The sequence below is a fragment of the Rhinoraja longicauda genome, chromosome 3 (assembly GCF_053455715.1).
Source record: "Rhinoraja longicauda isolate Sanriku21f chromosome 3, sRhiLon1.1, whole genome shotgun sequence".
Taxonomy (NCBI): Eukaryota; Metazoa; Chordata; class Chondrichthyes; order Rajiformes; family Arhynchobatidae; genus Rhinoraja; species Rhinoraja longicauda.
The window spans coordinates 27702601-27724456 of NC_135955.1; the positions used below are offsets into that span (position 1 = coordinate 27702601).

The following is a 21856-nucleotide window of genomic DNA, read 5'->3' on the forward strand; positions in this document are numbered from 1 at the left end:
CCACCCCATCAGCCAGCGTATTCAACAAATTATCCTCCAACATTTCCGTCACCTCCAACGGGATCCCACTACTGGCCACATCTTCCCTTCTCCTCCCCTTTCTGCGTTCCGCAGGGACCGTTTCCTCCGTAACTCCCTGGTCCACTCATCCCTTCCCACCCAAACCACCTCCTCCCCAGGCACTTCCCCCAGCAACAGCAGGAGATGCAATACCTCCCCTCTCAACTCCATCCAAGGACCCAAACAGACTTTCCAGTTGAGACAGAGGTTCACCTGCACCTCCTCCAACCTCATCTATTGTATCCGCTGTTCCAGATGTCAACTTCTCTACATTGGCGAGACCAAACGCAGGCTCGGCGATCGTTTCGCTCAACACTTTCGCTCAGTCCGCCTTAACCAACCTGATCTCCCGGTGGCTGAGCACTTCAACTCCCCCTCCCACTCCCAGTCTGACCTTTCTGTCATGGGCCTCCTCCAGTGTCCTAGTGAGGTCCACCGGAAATTGGAGGAACAGCACCTCATATTTCGCTTGGGCAGCTTACAGCCCAGCGGTATGAACATTGACTTCTCCAACATTAGATAGTTCTCTGTCCCTCTCTTCCCCTCCCCTTCCCAGTTTTCCTATACGCAGATGACTTGGCCCTACTGCACTCGGACAAGAGTTGGTCAAATGTTGAGGATGTGCTCTCGGCGGATATGGAACTTGTCGCGGGCTACCTTAATACCTGGAGACTAAAACTAAGTGTGGCAAAAACCATCACAACAGCCTTTCACCTGAACAACAAGGAAGCTCAACGCCAACTAACCGTCACCCTCAATGGGTCACCCCTACTCTACAACCCATTTCCTACATACCTCAGGCCTTCCATCCCCTTGCGGGGGCTGTGCGTGTCGTTTGCCTCGGTAGGGGTCGAGCTGCCTGTCCGTGGGTGCGGGGGGAAGAGAGGGGAAGTTTTGTTGCCTCCATCACAGTGAGGGGGTGTTTGGAGTCACTGTGATGGATGTTTGTGTTGGGGTCGGGTGTCCTGTGTTCTTTTCTTTTTGCTGTATTTTGTGTGACTGCTGAAATTTCGCTCGGTGTTGTGCCGAGTGACAATAAAGTGTTGTTATGTTATGTTATGTTATGTGAAACTAGATCGGCAGCTGACCTACAAGCAACACCTTGAAGCTCTCCGTGCTGAAGGCTCGGCACGGAACAGCCTCCTACGTTGCTTGGCCTGGTCGTCATGGGGCGCCAGGACATCTACTCCTCGAACCAGTGCTCTTGCACTTGTGTACAGCGCCGCTGAGTACGCCGCCCCAGTATGGTGCCGCAGCGCTCATACTAGCAAGCTAGACGCCACCCTCAACGACACCATGCGGATCATCACTGGCTGCCTACGCCCTACTCCGACGGATCTCCTGCCGGTGTGCTTGCAGGTATCGCACCCGCCAAGCTTCGCAGAGAGTTCTTCACTCATAGGCTGGTGCGCAAGGCCACATCGGACGCCAAACATCCTTTGCACCACCTCGCCCATGATTCACAGCAACTGGGACCTCAATGCCCGTCATCTCATCACCCTTTCTCCCGTCATGCAGCGACCCTCTGCAGCTCCGGTTTCAACATACTAGGAGCATGTAGGGCGGCACGGTAGCGCAGCGGTAGAGTTGCTGCTTTACAGCGAATGCAGCGCCGGAGACTCAGGTTCGATCCTGACTACGGGTGCTGCACTGTAAGGAGTTTGTACGTTCTCCCCGTGACCTGCGTGGGTTTTCTCCGAGATCTTCGGTTTCCTCCCACACTCCAAAGACGTACAGGTATGTAGGTTAATTGGCTGGGTAAAGGTAAAAATTGTCCCTAGTGGGTGTAGGATAGTGTTAATGTGCGGGGATCGCTGGGCGGCACGGACTTGGTGGGCCGAAAAGGCCTGTTTCCGGCTGTATAGATATGATATGATATGGAAAACCAGCTGGGAACAGACTTCGCGACCTCCTCAATTCACTGTCGCCCTGAACTGGCTCCGCAAAGGGGTCGGCCGGTTCAACACCAACATGCATCGTTGGGGCTTGCGTTCATCAGCAGCCTGCGTGTGTGGGGCAGACCAGCAGCAGGTAATTTTCGACTGCATTGTCCTCCGTCCCTCTGGTGGAGGGGTAGACCTCACGGCCCTCGACAACAGCACATTGCACTGGCTACAGCGCCTGGAGGGCGTTACATGGTTTCTGCTGCCTCAAACGCAAGAAGAAGCAGTTCTCCCACCGTTTTCCTGTCTCCACCTATATCCTTTTTGTCCCGCCACCCCCCGACATCCATCTGAAGGGTCTCGACCCGAAACGTCACCCATTCCTTCTGTCCAAGATGCTGCCCGACCCACTGAGTTACTCCAACATTTTGTGATACCTTCGATTTGTACCAGCATCTGCAGTCATTTTCCTACAATGTTCCCTGAAGAATGATGACATCTCCTTTGATGAGGAAGATGTGAAAAGATTTAAAGTTTAAGCCACCTGACCTTTTGTCCTCCAGGCTCGGTGATCTGAACTCTAAATGATCCCCCCCATTCTTCACAAGTTCCCTGTCCTAAATCTATCGGTCTTTGACGACCCAGAGCGCCGCACCTTTAACAGCGTCCGCGGTGAGGTCCGCCTCTACAAAGATGGCGGCCGCGCTGCGCTGCGCATGTGCGTCCGAACCTTCTGTCGTCACTTGGGCCTAACCGCATATGCGCATGCGCAGGCACCCGCAATCGGTCAGCCCTTCGCGTTACGTATGCGCGTTACTCGCACTCTCACAATTTGTTGCTGCGGGAATTGGGATACAGAAATACAAACTTCTCTTTAGAAGCAGAATGTGGTCTCTAGTGAGAGATCTAACGCGCGTTTTCAGTGTTTAAACTGATCCCCAACCCCTCGTTCCAGTATTAAGATTTTCTAGTCATAGTCCCAACATGCAAAAGGCCAGCTGAAGAGGTGGGCCTGGCGGACTACAGGGGCAGGAGTTAATCGGTAAGGACAACGGGAGCTAACTTCACGGACATCGGAGAGAGAGGGGGGTAGGCGGAGGCATAGCTTAGTAAACAGGAAAGAATAATGAGTAGAAAGGGGGGTAGGAGGAAGAGCAAGTTGTAAAAGTCTTGTAATAATCTTTAGCAGCTGATAGGAACAGGATATGGTGCCAGTCTGCAGCGTCGTCAAAAAAATAGTTTTTCATGTCTTTCAGTCAAGGGCTGCATTATCAACGTGAAGCCAGGTGTCCAGGTTTGCCGAGTGCGATTTGAATTCACAACCTCCTGACAGCATAAGAGTTGTTAGTTGAGCTCCAACTTCATGTCAGAAATGAGAAAACTTAACTATAGTAGTTATCGAGAGATAAGATCCAAAATGCGTAGGAAATTAGTTGAAAGTGAAGGAAACTAGCCAAGACAATGTTGTGTAGGAGTTTTAAAGAATTTTTACTGTTCTAAATTTACTTGAAAGATATGTACATGATTATGTGAAGAAATAAAAGTTGAGATAGAATACTCCAAAGACGTACAGGTATGTAGGCTAATTGGCTGGGTAAAAATGTTATTTAAAAAAAAAAAAAATTGTCCCTAGTGGGTGTAGGATAGTGTTAATGTACGGGGATCGCTGGGCGGCACGGACTTGGTGGGCCGAAAAGGCCTGTTTCCGGCTGTATATATATGATATGATATGATGATAGCCAAATCACTGGAGAAGGATTTGTACAAAATTAGAGAATCTACAGTACTGAAATATCAGTTGATCTGATTCATGACAGTTTGTTTCATGCGAGTCTCTCCTTGTCATACTTTATCTCATCCTGTCACTCCCCAGAAGGAGAAACATTGTTCAGAAGCTCATTCTATCAAGCCTACTCTCTTAAACCTATTCATAAGGATTCTATTATCTAGGTGTGGTGGCCCAGACAGGAAAGATTTGTAAGCATGCAAGATACAACCCCAAAATAGAATACAGAAGCGATATTCTATTAATGTGACAATCCCAAAATGATTCACAACAGTCATTTCAAGTCAAAAATAGACTAGATAGGGAGATTTTAGCTAAAGATGCAAGTTTTAAGGCATGGTTGAAATGAAGGAAGATAATTAGAGAGGCAGAGAAACTTGGGGTGGGACAACTCAAAGCTTTGGGAGCTAACGTATGGTCACCATAGAGAAGAAATTCAATTTGAGAATGAGAAAGCCAGATATTTTGGAGGCTGGAGAAAGGCTTCGAGAAAAAGAAGTGAGGAAATTGGAAATAAAAAAGAATTTTTAAATGAAGGCATTGAATCAGATATGAATAACTGGAATCCATTGGATTTTTCAAGAATTAACAGGCATATCTTTTCAAATGAAGCATTTTATTTCATTTAAATCTTTTGATTGGATTTGTCTGCTGTCAGTAGAACATATGAAATGATTAAAATCTAATGTGTTTTATAGTTTAGTAAAGATATATTATTGCAGCTTGACTTTATAAAATGTTTGTCGTCAAATGCCTCAAAATGTTTTGCATAAGTGATTTTCAGGTAAATATACCACCCAGCTACATGAAAAACAATCTTGGGATAGTTATCAAAAAGTGCAACGGGTTTTATGATGGGCATTTCTCGTTTAAGGGTGAGGCAAATGAAACCAGAAACTGAAATGAAACCAGAAACTGCCGTTGTATGGCAAAGGAAAGCTGGTGATCGAGTGGCTGGAATTGAATGACTGGTAAAAGAGGCATTCTACGTTTGCAGCTTGTTACAAATATATTGACGGATATCTCAATGATGCTTTACCTTTTTTTCCTCAAGTACAATGAGGGTTTGTTGGCTTGTGAGTAAAGACAGAAGACATCAACCAATACGCCTTGCACACTCAACATGTGTGCTTATTGGACGGAGTCCAGAGACCAAAATTACAGATAAAAAATGTTCACGGCATCAAGGTGAGCGGAACAGCATAGACTGCTTTCACAAGTCATTGTGGGATATAAAATTGAATATGTCATTTAGCACAGTTGCCCATTTGGAACATTGGTTCAGTCCTTGAATCCTGGCGAGGAGTCCTTTGCAAAGTTAACTGATTTTTACGGTTTTTCTGAATGGTTTGCTATAATTGATTGCCTTTGTGGATTTTAGAGATTTAATATTCAAATACATCGCTACGATCAGCAGACTAGATAGGGTAAGATAGACGTCACCCAGTGCTAAATCACATCGGATGTTCACAACAATGCACTGTTTTAAACATTACTGATATCAATTTCTTGAAAGCATGTATCACCAGATTTAAGAACAACTTTTTCTCTGCTGTTATCAGACTCTTGAAAAGTCTTCTTGTAGGCAAATACATTTTCCTGAGCTCCCAATCAACCTTGTTGCAGCCGGTGCACTTTAAAACAAAAATATGTGCTTTGCCTGTAGCTGTAACACTATTCTGCACTAATTTTTTTCTTTTTGAACTACCTGTTGTTATCATGTATGGTTTTGATTATAAGAATGTATGCATGATTTTCCTGGGTAGCACGCAAAACAAAGATTTGCACTATCTTTTGGATAATTCACAGCAGGCTTTCAACCTATTGACAAGTACGGCATGATCGAATTTATGGGGTCAGAGGGAAAGCATATAGCTGCCACACAGATAGCATACAGTGTCAGAGGCAAACACAGTCTCTGAAGATCTGAGGCTGCAGTACTAATTGTTGAACTGCTGTGCAAACAGGCCATCTTTTTATTCCACATTTAGATCGTGAACCAAATTTAACTTCCGCAGTTGCTGAGGAATTTATCCTCGTGTTATCAGATCATTAGTCCAGAGCTTTAGGCTATTGAATTTTGTCTATTGTGTTGTAGCACATAATATACAACTTTGTAGCAACATTATATGCTGAACCAGTTATGTCTACAGGTGTTACTGCTTGGGGATCTGCAGTGTGCTAATACATGCAACATAATATGTCCAAAATAAAATCGTACAGCTATCTTGATCTTCCTAAACCTTGCAAGTCTGTGCCATTAGGTGAAAGTGTACAGAGATGACTCCAAAGCAGACTGTCCAAATTAAGTAAATGAATTACCTGCTTGCTGTGAACCCCTCCTGTTCACCACTGATATGTTTCTACCTACCTTTTGTGGAGACTAGTATTGCCAAGGTGAAGGCTGGGGTCTTCTTAGACCCCCTCGGTCATGGCTGACCATGGGTGATGCATCCTAGTTGGCTGCTTGCTCCACACCTCGGCTAGAGCAGCGTTGCTTGTGGCTGAAGAGACCAATGCGGGAGTGACAGTCTCTGTCGCAAAGGTCACATTTGTGTGTGGATGGTCTGTTGAAGTTGCTGCGCTCCTTTCTGCGTGCCCGCTTTTCTGCCGCTGCGTTCGTCAGTTTCTCTTCCCCCGTTTTGAGATGTTGGTTCAGGGTACCTCTCCGCCTTGTATGGTCAGCTGCAAGGCTCTCCCAGGACTCCAAATTGATGTCGAGCACCTTCAAATCTCTCTTAGACATCCTTGTAACGCGCGAGACAGAATCTCGGCGTTGGACACTCTGTCTTGCCAGGATATACCCAGGATACGGCGGATGCTTCTAAGATGGAAGGTGTTGAGTCTTCTCTCCAATCTGGCATATGTAGTCCATGTCTCACTGCCGTTGACACAGCCATTGTAGACTTCCATCTTTGTCTTCACTGTCAGCTTTGGATTGGTCCACACTCGAGTTGTGAGGCGAGCGAAAGTTGTAGCTGCCTTCCCGATCCTCTTGTCAATCTCTGTGTCCTAGGATAGGTTGTCGGTGATGGTGGAGCCGAGGTACGTGAACTGATGGACGGCATCGAGTTCGTAGTCGTCGATGGTGATGACAGGCGGTGCCTCTGTATCCTGTCCCAGGACGTTTGTCTTCTTCAGGCTGATGGTCAGCCCAAAGTCCTTGCAAGCCCGATAGAAGCGGTCCATCAATGACTGTAGTTCCTGCTGGGTGTCTGACACAACTGCAGCGTCATCGGCGAACACCGATGTCTCTGGTGAGAGCTTCACGTACTTTTGTTTTGGCTCGGAGGCGGGTGAGGTTGAAGAGCTTGCCGTCTGATCTAGTACGCAGGTAGATCCTCTCTGTTGCGGTGCCGAAGGCATGTTTCAGGAGCAGAGCGAAGAAAATCCCAACGGTGGTGGGAGCGAGGATACAGCCTTGTTTGACGCGGATGTCGAAGGGCTCCGAGAAACTGCCATTGAACTGCACTGTCCCCTTCGTGTTGATGTGGAAGGATTCTATCATGCTCTGCAGTTTTGGTGGGTAGCCGATCTTTGGGAGAGCCTTGAATAGGCCATCTTTGCTGACGAAGTCAAACCCCTTGGTGAGGTCAATGAAAGCAATATACAGGGTCATCCGCTGTTCTCTGCACTTCTCCTGGAGCTGGCGAAGGGAGAAGACCATGTCTACTGTTGACCTTCCAGCTCGGAAACCGCACTGTGACTCTGGGTAGACACGTTCTGCCAGCTTCTGCAGGCAGATCAAGATGACCCGAGCAAGGACTTTGCCGACGATGTTGAGGAGGGAGATGCCTCTGTAGTTGTTGCAGTCGCTTCTCTCGCCCTTGTTCTTGTAGAGGGTAATGATCGTGGCATCCCTCGTGTCCTGCGGTACAGCTCCTTGCCAGCACTGACTTCATGCAAAGGAAGCAGTAAGGTAGTCTTGCAGTGCTTGATCAGGTCTGGGGGAATCCCGTTGCTGCCTGGGGCCTTGCCTGAGGCCAGGCTGTCAATGGCTTTGCTGAGTTCTTCTACCGTCAGCTCTCCATCTAACTCATCCATGGTCGGCAGGCACCTGATGGCGTCAAGGGCTGAGGTAGTTCCATGTAAATATTGCTAATAGTTCTCTTGTATGAGGATTACTAGACTTATGTAGTGGAAAGAAAATTCTAAATGGCTGTAAGAGTTGCTGCCTTATAGCGTCAGAGACCCAGGTTTGATTCTGACGATGGGTGCTGTCTGTATGGAGTTTGTTCCTTCTCCCTGTGACCGATGGCTTTTCTCCAGTTTCCTCCCACATTCCAAAGACGTGAAAGGTTGTAGAGTAATTGGCATCTGTAAATTTTCTCTAGTGTGTAGGATATAACTAGTGATCGTGAATGGGTAATCTTTGGTCGACGTAGACTCTGTGGGCCTAAGGGCCTGTTTCAATGCTATATCTGTAAACAAAAGTAAACAGAGACATTGGTGTTCATATACACAAGATCTTAAATGACAAATGTTTTCAAGTAGTTTAAGAATGAATGTTACAAATTATCTGGCATTATAAATGAAGGAGAATGAAGCATAGCAGACTGCTAAGTGCCAGACTTTTGAAAATGTATCGAAGGTCCAGAGGTGTTTACTAGGATGTTAACAAGGGTGAGGCACCAAGTTTTAAAAAAAGGTTGGATTTGAGGATTATTCTCCATGGACAGACAAGATTAAGTAGAGACCTAAATGAGATTATTAAGATCTAAGAAGTTTCTTGATGGGGGGAAAAATTATTCCCAGATTTAGAAAATCGATCAGTAACTATAAACCCTCAATTTGAAAACACCAGGAAAGATTTAGAAGAGAGATGAGAATTATTTTCAGTCAAAATTGTTGGAATCAAGAATGGGCTATAAAACAATTAGGAACTTGCAGGTTTTAACAAAAGCAAGTGGAGTGTAGGAATAAGCACACAAGACAGGCACAAAGAGTGGGTGCAGCCATTACAGGCCAAATAGCCTATTTCCATACTGTATAATTTATTACAGTGTTAGTAATGCTGCTGATGATTTGGTTGTGTGGAAGGAACTGCAGATGCTGGTTTACATCGAAGATAGACACAAAATGCTGGAGTAACTCAGCGAGACAGACAGCATCTCTAGACAGAAGGAATGGGTGATGTTTCGGGTCGAGAGAAGGGTCTCGACCCAAAGCATCATCATTCCTTCTATCCAGAGATGCTCGCTGTTCTGCTGTTACTCCAGCATTTTGTGTCTATCTTTGATGATTTTGTTGCCCTGATTACGATGGAGATTACGGCATGTAAAAATAAATAGTTTTTTTCTGTTCCTTTCAGTACAGCTGAAAGCAGACTACAATAAAGGACACGTTCTTGTAAAACAGGTATATTTATATTGTTTATTTTATTAGTGTTGTATTTAATATGTATTTAATAGTACTCTTATTTTTGACATGTTTTGATTGGAGAAACTGTTTCACTGGCAGTGTTAAAGATAATTGTAAGACAGACATGGAGACATTTCTACTTGTTGAATTGTGATCTGGAATGCATTGTGTGAAAGGATGATGGAAACAGTTTGATGGGTTTTTTTTCAAAAGAGTGTTTGATAGCCACTCGTAAAGGAGTATTTTGCAGAGCTGTGAGAGAAGAGCATTTGAGAGATTAATTGTCTCCTCGAATTGAACAAGCTCTCTTTATGATTCTTGATCCCAGGTGATGGAAATGGATTTAATGATAGTTTTGAAAAATGGAATTGGATAAATACCTACAGAGAAATAATTGGCAGGGTTGTGAAGTAAGGGTGGCTTGTGATATTTCTTGAATAGTTCGTTCAGAAAAAGTAACCAATCGTCCCACGTAATTGACTATCACTTTTTTGATTATCACTTCAGCTTTTTCACAATGTATTTAATGCTGTGAACAATCAGAAGCCTGAATTTGGGCTTCTAAAAAGATTCCAAATATCAGTGATCAAATTAAAACTTCCTCCAGACTGATCAATTAACTTCTATGTGCATTATCTCTTGTTGTTATGTCTGTACAGTAAAATCTCATCGTAGCCGACACCTTTATAACGGATTTTGGATATAGCGCGCCTGCTGATCCACCCCCGACTCACTGTCTCCCCAACCATTTGGAGCCCCGGCTTCTGACTGCACCCCTGACTCGTAAGGTGCACCAATGAGCCCTTCTTTACCCACTGTATTGTCCGCTGATGTTGTGGCCCTGGGGACAGTGCTTTCTTTGGGCCGCCATCCCCTCTCTCACCTGCTGCTGCTTCTTGCTGTCAGCTGTGGCTCTGTTCACTCCCTGGTTGGCCGCCGTCCGTCCCCTCCTCCTGCCGCTCTGCCACCCGGCCTCTTTCCCGGGAGTCGCTGACATCACCTTGGAGGCGACAGCAGGTGAGAACGGAGGGAGCTCCATGGTGACTGAACGCGTCTTGGTGTCGGCAACGGCCTGAAGAAAGCATTGTCCCACAATAACAGCTGCATGAATTGGTGAAGAAGAGTTCACTGGTGCAGACCAGCGCCTAGTTTTAAGGTGAAACAACACAAAGTGCTGGAGTCATTCAGCAGTCTCAATCAGTCTGAAGCCATCAACTGCAGTTCTTTGTTTCAGATACATATAATAATACCGTACTCAGTTATAACGGACAGTCTGCAATAACGGATACCATTCTCCCACCCTGTGGTTCATTATGATGAGGGTTTGCTGTATTCACACTTCAGCTCCCAATATTATAATGTCTGTATAGATACCTCCTCCCCTTCCACTACACAAAATATTTGGGCCGATACTGGTGACTCTCAGAATAAATAATTCTACAGGTAACTATTTGCAAATGCTGGTGACCTAAATTAAAAATAGAAAATCAGAGGAGAAATTTGATTAGATATTATTCACTGTAGTTGAAAAGTCTACAAATTGGAATCAGCTCTGAAGTATTATAAGAAATTTCCTCATTAAAAGAATTGTAACTATTTTGAATTTCTACCCCAAACATTGTGGATACACAGTTACTGAATTTATTAAAGACTGCTATCAACATATTTTGGACCCTATAGATATTGGATATGGGGATCAGGAGGAAAAGTGGACATGAATTACTGGAAATTTACTGAATGACAGAGCAGATTTGAGGAGTCAAATGACCCTTAACTAGTTCCTGTATTCTCAAATACAGGAAATGTTCACTCAGTGGGTTTATATACATATTTTTTTCTCTTGGTCTCCTCCAAAGTTAGGGATAAATCCAAGCAACATCAATTCAGAAGATGTGGGAAAAGACAGGGAAGTAAAGTTGAAGCCAGGACAAATTCTTCACATCGTCAATCAGCTGTATCCATACACCATAGAGTTCGGAGAAGTAATTTCAGAAAAAAAGAAACTGTCATCAAAGAGACCGCATGAAGAAATTTCTCCTAACAATGACTCTAGCACATTGGACAAATATCTGAAGACTGATCACTTGAGTCCAAGGGAGCACAGCTCATGTAATCATAAACCCGAAAAGAAGAAAGAGAAGACAAAGGAAGAACAAACAAGGACTGCAGTGAACGTCGCAGAAGTAACAGAAAAAAAAGTAATTGATGCATTAAATTTAAATTGTTACATATTTGAATTATGCCTTGCCCCATAATTTCCACATTGTGTCTGTATTTTCGAAACCGAAATACAGTGAACTGTAGTTGTACCAAACAATCAGCAAAGCTAAAGGATCGAAAGTGCTGGAGTAACTTATCAGGTCCAGCAGCATCTCTTGACAACATGGATGGGTGACATTTGGGTTGAGAGCCCTGAGATAAGAACAATAAGACTTATTGAGATAAGACTTACTGAGTGAGATAAGACTTGATTGAAGAGATACGGATTGTGAAGCCAGGGAGAGGAAAAGGGCAAATTTTTGCACATGTTACTTTGCTGTTCAAGAAGAGAGCAAAGCCAAAGAGGGGAAACTATAGGCTGACTTCAGTGGTTGGTAAGATTTTAGAGTCCATTATAAAGGTTGAGGTTTCTGAGTACTTAGAAGCACATGATAAAATAGGCCAAATTCAACGTGGTTTTGTGAAGGGGAGATCTTGCCTGACAATCTGTTGGAATTCTTTGAGGAAGTTAATAAGCAGAATAGACAAAGGAGAGTCAGTGGATATTGTTTACCTGCATTGTCGGCTTTTGATAAGGTTGCTAAAAAAGGTGAGAGCCCATGGTGTAGAGGGAAGATACTAGCATAGATAAAAGGCTGGGGCCGCTGCTATTCACATTGCATATCAATGATTTGGATGACGGAATTGAAGGCTTTGTGGCCACGTTTGCTGATGATACGAAGATAGGTAGATTGGCAGCTAGTGTAGAGAAAGCAAGGACTCTGCAGAGGGACTCTGATGGGTTGGGAGAATGGGCAGAGAAGTGGCAGATGGAATACAGCATAGCAATGTGTATGCACTTTGGTGTTAAGAATAAAGGCATATACTATTTTTCTAAATGTGGAGAGGATTCAGAAATCGGAGGTGCAAAGGGACTTGAGTGCTGGTGCAAGATTCCCAAAAGGTTAATTTGCAGGTTGAATCAGTAGTAAGGAAGGCAAATGCAATAGAAACGTAGAAAATAGGTCCAGAAAGAGGCCATTTGACCCTTCGCGCCAGCACCACCATTCATTGTGATCGTGGCTGATCATCCACTATCAGTAACCTGTGCCTACCTGCTCCCCATATCCCTTGATTCCATTAGCCCCATGTGCTCTACCTAACTCTCTTTTAAATTCATCCAGTGAATTGGCCTCCACTGCCCTCTGTGGCAGAGAATTCCACAAATTCACAACTCTGGGTGAAAAAGTTTTGGGGGTTTATTTGGAATGTTTGAATTTATTTTGGGAAGACGAGAATATAAAAATGGGTGTAGCGCTGAGGCTATATAAGGCACTGGTCAGACCACATTTTGAGTATTGTGAACAGTTTTGGGCCCATAGCTTCAGAATAAAAGGACGTACCTTTAGAAAGGAGTCATTTCTGCAGTCAGAGTGAATCCGTGGAATTCATTGCCACAGATGGCTGTGGAGGCCATGTCATTAGATATTTTAAGGCGATATTGACAGATTCGTGACTAGTAAGGGTGTCAAGGGTTATGGGGCGAAGGCAGGAGACCGGGATGAGAGGAAAAGAGAGATCAGCCATAAATGAATGGCAGAGTATACTCGATGGGGTGAATGACATACTTCTGCTCGTGGCCTCACTGTGGCAATGTAGGAGGCCCAAGGCAGAAAGCTCAGTGTTCGTATGGGAAGGGAAGTTAAAATGGTTAGCAACCGGGCGATGCAGTAGTCCTTTGCGGACTGGTTGCTAACCATTTTAACTCCCCTTCCCATGCACACACTGGCCTATCTGTCCTGGCTTCCTCCATTGGCAGAGTTTGGCCACATGCAAACTGGATGAACGCACCTCATGTTCCGCTTGGTAAAACATTGTTCTCCGATTTTAGGGAACCTCTTAACTAATCTCCCTCCTTTCCCCATCTGTACTCCCACCTATTTCCCTCCCACCCAAACTGCTCCTTTCCTCCCCCTGGCTTCACCATCCACAACGTTTCAACCCTGTCTCACACCTATTGTTCTTAGCTCTGACATTTGTTCCAACCATCTGCCTATCAAAAAATCCTCTTCGTCTGTGTTAACTTATTACCTGCCACCCTTTCACCTACCTCTCCCCTTTTCCAGCTTTCATCTCTAACCCTAATGCAAAGCTAGGTTCTTTGCGGAGAGACACAATTAATATTTCAGGTCGATTACTTTACATGACAACTTCCTGATGAAGAACATGGACCTGTACTACTAACTCAATTTCTTGCTTCAAAAATACTGACTGTCCCGCTGAGTGCTTCCAGTATGTTTTGTTTTTATTTCAGATCTCATGAATCAATACTTTTCCGTTGTACAATTGAACAAATTCTGTATCAATTACTATCTTCTCTTAAGTTATTTCTGATTTAGATTTATTTGAGAAATAGACAATACTTGTCTATGTAGAGTTATTATATGTATTATTCGATGTATTATACAATTATAATATGTAGGATATTAGATCCCTATGGTTCGATTATAAATAAAGGTGTTATTTGGGGAACAGGAGGAGTGGGATACAATTTGTGTCAACTTCCATAACATCTTAATGGCTTGACATGCATGTACTAGATCCAAGAAACTATTGGTCTACCATTTTTACAGAATATACATTTGAAGACATAACCATAAACAGTTGTTATCCCAAAATCTAACTTTGCTTCTTCAGGATTTTCAGGGAATGTGGAAGCAAGAACTAAAACATGAAATGCAGGATCCAATGTACCAGGTATGACTTATTTTCAAAATTATATATTATTTATAACAGATTAGCTGGAAAGATATAGATAATTGCCAAAATACATTAAAAGTTGTTGATCATGGCAGAGAAGTAGAAATTTTAGTCTTTAAAATTGATGGGTTTGTTTGACCTCCATATTTACCCTTTTATTGACTTTAAATGAATTGTTTGCTTCTTAACTTGCACCAAGTCTCAATCGCCTGATTGCCTTTTTGCTTACTGACCTGCACTGACTCCTGATTAAGCAGCGGCTCTATTTCAAAACCCTTAGAAAAAAACAGAGAATGTTGGAAATGCTTGGCAGGTGAAGAGAGAAACAGTTACATTTGTAGGTCCATGAGCCTTTGTCAAAACTGGGAAAGAAAAAAAAACAAGTTGGTTTTCAGTAAGAGGTTTCAGTGGAGAGGGCTAGTTAGAACAAAGGGAATATCTCTGAATGGATTGTTGTGCATCTTTGTCTGTGATGTATTGCTGATGGCAAAACCATGGGATATTCCCAGCAGGCCTGGATATACTAATGGAGAGTGGAAAAACTGAGCCAAATGACAAAACAAATGAATAACATCAAGTTCAAGTTCAAAAATACTTTATTTGTCCCTGTGGGGCAATTTACAAAGGCACGTAGAGTAGTACAAAAACTATTTGGGGGGGGGGGGGGGGGGGATTAGCAGGGTGAGCAGCGGGACAGAGGTAGTTGGGAGTTGAACTAAACAGCCTTGGGGACAAAGGTTGCCCTTCTCCTCTGTGTCCTACAGCCTGGGCAGCGAAGCCAGCATCCTGAGCGGAGCCATTCAAATGCAGAGAACGGGATGTGTGAGGGGTCCTGTAAAATCCTGTCGGCTGACCTTAGCATCTGCTGGTCGCATAGGATGGAGAGGGCTCTGCCAGGGAGTCCAATAATTTTGGAACAGACTTAGGCTGTGCTCTGCAGGCGGTTTCTGTTCTGAAGGCTGATAGAATGGAACCAGCAGGTGAAGGAGAACATGATGACGCTCTCAATGAAGGAATTGAGCTTCCTCAGGAGACACTGCCACTGCTGGCATTTCCTGAGGATACCCTCTGTGTTGGAGGCAAATTTCAGCAGGTTGTGGAAGATTGTGCCCAGGTACTTATATTCCTCAACAATCTCCACAGGCTTCCCATGGATAGAACTGATAGAAATGGTCAGCTATGATACAGGTAGAAATAAAGAGCAAGTTACCAAAAATGCTGTGTTGTTCTTCAATCTTACGTTTTGCTTGATTATATCAGTGCAGGAGGCCATAGACAGTTTGTGAGAATGGGATGGAAAACTAAAGTAGTAGGCAACAGGAAGCTCAGGGTCACTTTTGTGGACTGAATACAGGTGCTTTGCAAAGCAATCACCAGCTAACTTACCATTTTTGTTTATAAAATGCTTTTGGGTTATTAATAGATGAATGGTTTTGCAGATGAATACAAAAATATTGTACTTGCATTTCCAGGTATATAAAGATGACACTGTTGTAGCAATTAAGGATAAATATCCGAAGGCTCGTTTTCACTGGCTGGTTTTACCATGGGAACCTATCCTCAATCTAAAGGCTATAAGAAAGGATCACTTAAATTTGCTTCAACACGTGAATGATGTTGGAGAAAAGCTGGTACAAGAATGTGTGGATTCCAAAGCATTAACATTTCGATTGGGTTACCATGCTATTCCCAGCATGAGGTAAGGTGAACACGCTAAAATTGGAACATGCTTTACATTCATCCCATGTAACCAAATCTATTTTTGTTCTTGTGGTTTAACCTTACACTTGCATTGTAGGTGAACCCCTGGTTTGAAAATAAATAGCTGGGAAGTACCTTTGCTGCAACCGGGTTTTATGTACTAAATGAAACATTTGCAATGTTGCTTGTTCCACCTAAAAACAAATACTTACATTTTATAAAGAATCTTTAAGGTAACAAAATATATTAATGGGCTTTACCTGGGCACGGGTCAATGAAGGTATTGGAAGGAGCTGCATTAAAAAGTATTGAGATGGATGGCTGAAAGCTTGGTCAAAAAGGTAGATTTAAAATTGTATTTTGAAGGAAGGAAGATGTCAATCAAACTGCAGCGTGACTCAGAATATGTAAAGGAGAGTTCTAGTGCTATTGCTGTTTTAAACACATTTACATTTGCCTGCAAATTGCAGTGACTCCCAATTTTTGTGTGCCTTATTAGTCTTTGCAGAAGCAGCTCCACACAGTGAGATATTTTGAAGAGGAGTGCCTCATGTGAAGACACTCTTACACAAGGCTGTGCAGGAATTGAGCTGAAATAATTTTCTTTGGTAGAATTACAGTCTAATGGTGACCAAGCCACAAGTATATAAATATCCCATATTCGTCATTTAGTATCTTAAACATTTGACTGAACCACAGAACTTTGCATTATTGACAATATTGAAAGACAATGGGGGAGGTGGGATATCATATCCTTTGCAGTTCTGGATTGTTATACTGGAATAGAATATCATTTTCTGCCTCATCTATTAAATGTGTTACTTTTTTCTCAAATTGGCTTCTTCCTTTAAAGTCAGCAAAATTGCACAATGCAATGTCAAGTACGTCATTATGTTTGTGACATACCTGCAAGTATTTTTTTACACACGTATTTTTTGAAACCATGCTTTAAGACTAAAATTACTCCTAGCAACCTGGGCTGTGCTAAGTTATTGAAGAATGATTGATATAAAAAAACTGTACAAAATTTATAAAGTATTTATCCTAACACTTTCTCTCGTAAAAGTATTTCTTAAACTTTCTTTGAGTAAAACTGTTTCCTTTAAACTTGTGTGAATAACAGAAAGCCAATTTTGTCCTAATGATTGAGACGTCCTTTGTTTTATCTTGTTTTATCGTGAATCATATGCAAAAGGAGCAGGAGGTATGTCACCCCTAAAGCCAATTATCCAATCCTTGATTAAGGATAGAATTTTTCATTTTGTTTACTTTTGCTGCAGTTCATGGAATATAATTATTGTTTGGTAGCGTTGAATATTTTCAATTACTAAAAAAAAAAGTTGCATAAATGCTTCCAAGTTGGATTTCTATCGTAAATTAAGGGTGATTGTAATTGATCCTATATACTCAAAATCATCTTTGCCCCCCCAGTTTTGCATTGCTCCATCGTCCCATCCCTGAGTACTCTATGACATGGAGTTGAAACGTATATTTTGTTACTGCACGCACAATAATAGTGGGCGGTGATCTATGTACACTTTTTACATATTAAAATCTGTTATCACAAATCTGAGTGATCTCAGTTTTGAATTGAAAGACTGACTGTCCACAAGAGCAAAATGCTCCAATGATTCACAACGCGGAAGAAGTTTCTCCTGATCTCTGTCTTAAATTTAAATCCCATATTATGAGGCCACGCACAATGGTTCTACACATTTAGTTTAAGGGAAACAGCTTCATGGGGTCCAATCCAATGCAGGATTTTATATTTAATTACATCCTGAAGATTAAACTAATTTAGTCTTGTTGAACTCTTAAGAGGATTGCTTTAGTATAATTATTTTTGGGTACTGGTTGATAGTTAAAAGGTTGCTGAATATTTAATCACTGTTAATTCTCTTTTACCAGTCAACTGCATCTCCATGTTATTAGTCAGGATTTTGATTCCCCGAGCTTTAAGACAAAAAAGCATTGGAATTCATTTAATACAGATTATTTCCTGGAATCCCAAGGTAAGAGGAGCATCCATCTACTGCAATAGTTTTCAAACTTTTCACATTGGGTGTATTGTCTGAGACACTTATTTCAACTTCTGATAGGTCAAAGCAACTGTTTTGGCACACTTGCACCTCACTGGTGAGAAATGCTGGAGATTAAACCTTTTAAGAATAATTTACAGAACTTACACATTTTTCAAAAGACACAGGATTTTTCTTTTGAAAATAGCATTATTAACTAGCATTTTTTTTAAATGAATAAGTCAACAAATATAGATTTTTGATTACAAATTTTTGAATTACAAACTTTAAGTAGGTGAACTAATATGGATATCACGCGAATGAACAAAACTGTCGAACTAAGTTAAATCTTAATTTTCCTCCAGATTGCTAGAAAGATTTATTTTAGGTTATGAACCCTTTGTTGGTGAATGGAATATATGAACATTTTAATTTTGCTATTTATCCTAGGATGGTAGTTATTACAAATAAGCAAAGTATATTTTAAAATTATATCAAATTTGTAATACTGATATAGTCAAAATGATGGTGTTTATGCTCTTTACAAATCACCCCTCTCCACTCACACTTTCAGCATTTCGTCATATTCCTTTCTTTTTTGTTTACTTATCTAACTGATCTTTAAATGCATCAATAAATATGTACATAAGAAATAGCAGGAAACGGTCGTTTGACTCCTCTCATCACTTCCACAATTCAAAAGAATACGGATTGCTTTATTCTTTCAGCACCTGTACTATCCTATATCCCTTGATTGCCCTAACATCCAAAAGTCCTCAAACTTCAGTTTGGAATATTTATGACTGAATCGTTTGCACTTTCATGGGTAGAGAATTCCAAAGACTGACTATTCTCATCTCAGTCCTAAATGGCTGAATCTTTATTTTGAAAGCGTGACCCCTGGATCCAACAAAATAAATATAATTTCTGTGTCTATCCTGTCTAGTGTTTGTTTCAATTAGATCATCTCACATTCTTTTAAATGTTACCGAGTCTGCTTAATCTCTTCTCAACGGACAATCCATTCAACCCAGGAATCAATCTGATGAGCCTTCATTGCACTCCCTCTGCAAGTATATCCTCCTTTCCACAGCGAGACAAGACTTCTGTTCACATTTCAGTTGAGGTCTCACTCTTGAGAAGATGGCGATGAGCTACCTTCTTGAATACCTGCTGTCAAGCACATGAAGGAATCCCTTAATCCTTAAAATAAAGAACTATGGAAACAGATCTAGGATCTATGGATTTTTGGAAGATTATAACTAGTACATTCACTATCTTCATCGCCACCTCTAGGAAGAAAGACATTGGGTCCTGGGAAATTACTGTCATTTAAAACACATGTTAATTGCACCCGCCTTTTAATGTTCATTTCTTTCAGGTTCATTTTTTGGATTTTCACTATTACGGAAAGAAGAAATTCCATGAACCTCTAAAAAAATTCTCTTAACTTTCATATTCCTTAAGATAACTGCACTTCAGTTTGTAAGGGACCTCCATTAGCTTTTGCTAATCGTTTCTACATATCAATGGAAGCTCTCACAGCTTTCTAACTTGATAGTGTATTCTGTTTTCCCTTTCTTTATCTAGCTTAGTCTTCCTTTGCTAAATTTGGAAATGTTTGTAATCCTTTGATCACTGTAGATCTTCGCAACATTGTAAGCTTTTTCCGGTAGTATTGTTTCGAACTTCTTGTGTTAACAGTTTTATTTTCACCTTGAGCATATTGGTTTTCGTGATTACCTGGCCCCTTTGCACATGATTTGGAAAAAGGTTGAGAATGGTTCAAGATTATTTCACATGACTGTTTTGGCAAAAGGTGTTTGCCCTTTAATGTGTGGCAAGGAATGCAAGTAGACTTTGGTTCCAAAAGCCAGCTTTTGAACAATTGTCTACCTTGCACTCCTTCTCCTCCAGAATATTTTTTTACATGCAGACAATTGGAAACTAACAAGCCTTCTCAATTTAAATGAATACTAATGCTTGTATTTTTATAATTTAACTAGATGTGATGAAGATGGTGGAACAGGATGGAAGGATAACTGTCAAGGAAGGAATATCTAAGTTGTTAAAAATGCCACTAATGTGCCACGTTTGCCAACAACAATTGCCCACCATTCCACAATTGAAAGAGCATTTGAAAAACCATTTCCCCTAAAGTTTAGCAATTTCATTGTGTCCATTTGCTGTTCCATTATCATTCACTTGCCTATTATTATCATATCATATCATATCATATATATACAGCCGGAAACAGGCCTTTTCGGCCCACCAAGTCCGTGCCGCCCAGCGATCCCCGTACATTAACACTATCCTACACCCACTAGGGACAATTTTTACATTTACCCAGCCAATTAACCTACATACCTGTACGTCCAAAGACGTACAGGTATGTAGGTTAATTGGCTGGGTAAATGTAAAAATTGTCCCTAGTAGGTGTAGGATAGTGTTAATGTACGGGGATCGCTGGGCGGCACGGACTTGGAGGGACGAAAAGGCCTGTTTCTAGCTGTATATATATATGATACCTGTACGTCTTTGGAGCATTAAGAAGCATTCTGGTGAATTTCTCCAACAGTGCACGTGCCAGGGAAGCACTTCAGCGTCGCATATTTGGCTGTCGGCTATGCTTGAGTTGGTAGCAAACATGCCTCTGGGTCAGGAGGTCGTCTGTATATATCCCACTCAAGTCGAGCTGAAACATTTAAGTTAACCCTTAAATCAATTACTGCTATACTAAAAAGTACAGATTTTAAGGTAAGATGTTAAACTGAGGCCTTGCCTGGGTGCTACAATGAATGGAAGAGGTTTCATATTATTATTTAAACAGATTATGTGATCAATAATAGAAAAGCTTTGTGGGAAGTGTTATATACATATTAGTTGTAGCTGTAAAGCATTTTGGGGTGCCTAAAGATCGTTAAAGTTACTACACCAGTGTAAGTATTTTCCAAAGCTTTCGATGGCTGGAAGGACTTCTTGCTGGAAGGACTCAGCAGTTCAGACAGCATCTGAGAAGGGAAAAATCCAGATGACTTTTCGGTCGGGGACTCTTCTTTAGGATTTAATTTCCCTCCACAGATGCTGCCTGACTGACTGAGTTCCTCGAACAGTTTTTTGGCTCAAGGTTCCACCATTTGCAGTCTCTTGTTTCTTTATATTATTTTGCAGTTTCAATAAGGATCCAATGGCATTCAGATGGGAAATTGTTTTCCAGTGTTGAGGCTTTTTCAACTGTTAACTTGTAATATCACATTCTGGGTATTGAAGTCAACCATGCCAAGATGGGTATTACATTACATTTTCCGTTTATTATAGTACTGCTAACCTGACACCTGCAAAGTTATATAAGCGGGACCCATCTCTCACTCCCGGGAATGGGAATAATTACTTATTTCGATTAAAGAAGCCTGATCTGTATGCACGGAGAGAGTAAGTAGGTCCTAACTTTATAGTACATTAAAATTATTCCACATTCCAATTACAAAATACTAATGCTTCCTTAAAATAAAGAACTATAAAATTATGCTATACTTACCCCTCTGCACATAATAATCCTCCTTGTCTAATTTAATAAAGGAGTCATTATTCCTATACATATGTACTTTATTCTGGATAAAATATTGCAGGTTAGACTCACAGCTGATTTATGTTAAAAAGCTATATCTGAAGTGTAGACAGTTACTGATTTTAAAAAGCAAAGCTATAAATTGTTAATTGAATTTAATTTTTATTTTGGTTATATAATTTAGAATGAATACTATTATGTAAATATGTCAGTATAACTTGTATTTGCTGAATTAAATGATGAATTTGAAATGATGACTCCAGTAACTTAATGGTTAGAATCTATATTCCAAAAACATCTTGTGTTGAATTCCTGGTCATTGCTTCTCAAGTGACTTGTTTACTGCTGGGACAGCACTTGCTTGAAGCAATATCAGTGCTACAAGCAGTTTCATTTCTGGTCATATTTAGTTGGAATTGACTGTGTGTCTGGAATCCTACACCCAACATGTTTTAGTGATTCCTGAACATATGACCATTGAAGCAAAAAAAAATTGTGATCAACTAAACATAGCACAAAA

The 21856-nt window shown here is 41.6% G+C and overlaps 1 protein-coding gene across 4 annotated transcripts; it reads left to right on the plus strand.

Annotated features, from left to right (window-relative positions):
- Positions 1-1281: 1281 nt before the first annotated feature.
- LOC144590733 (aprataxin-like) lies at positions 1282-20135 on the plus strand. Of its 4 annotated transcripts, none has more exons than XM_078395165.1 (8): positions 1282-1419; positions 4784-4917; positions 9041-9087; positions 10947-11288; positions 13987-14046; positions 15522-15748; positions 17659-17762; positions 19775-20135. In XM_078395165.1, exons 2-8 carry the CDS (start codon positions 4788-4790, stop codon positions 19924-19926), a joined length of 1062 nt encoding a protein of 353 aa, XP_078251291.1. In that variant the 5' UTR covers positions 1282-1419; positions 4784-4787; the 3' UTR covers positions 19927-20135. The 4 variants fall into 4 exon arrangements, with proteins under 4 accessions (XP_078251291.1, XP_078251290.1, XP_078251305.1 ...); XM_078395164.1 differs by lacking the exon at positions 1282-1419 and adding an exon at positions 2735-2985; XM_078395179.1 differs by lacking the exons at positions 1282-1419; positions 10947-11288 and adding an exon at positions 2735-2985.
- The last annotated feature ends 1721 nt before the right edge of the window (positions 20136-21856 follow it).

What these genes read in the sequence shown, in the direction of transcription:
- LOC144590733 (XM_078395165.1), top strand. Translation starts at nt 4,788, where the DNA reads ATGAGGGTTTGTTGGCTTGTGAGTAAAGACAGAAGACATCAACCAATA. An exon ending in AAAATGTTCACGGCATCAAG is followed by an intron (nt 4,918 to 9,040) that starts GTGAGCGGAACA and finishes TGTTCCTTTCAG; the next exon opens with TACAGCTGAAAGCAGACTAC. An exon ending in TTATTTCCTGGAATCCCAAG is followed by an intron (nt 17,763 to 19,774) that starts GTAAGAGGAGCA and finishes TAATTTAACTAG; the next exon opens with ATGTGATGAAGATGGTGGAA.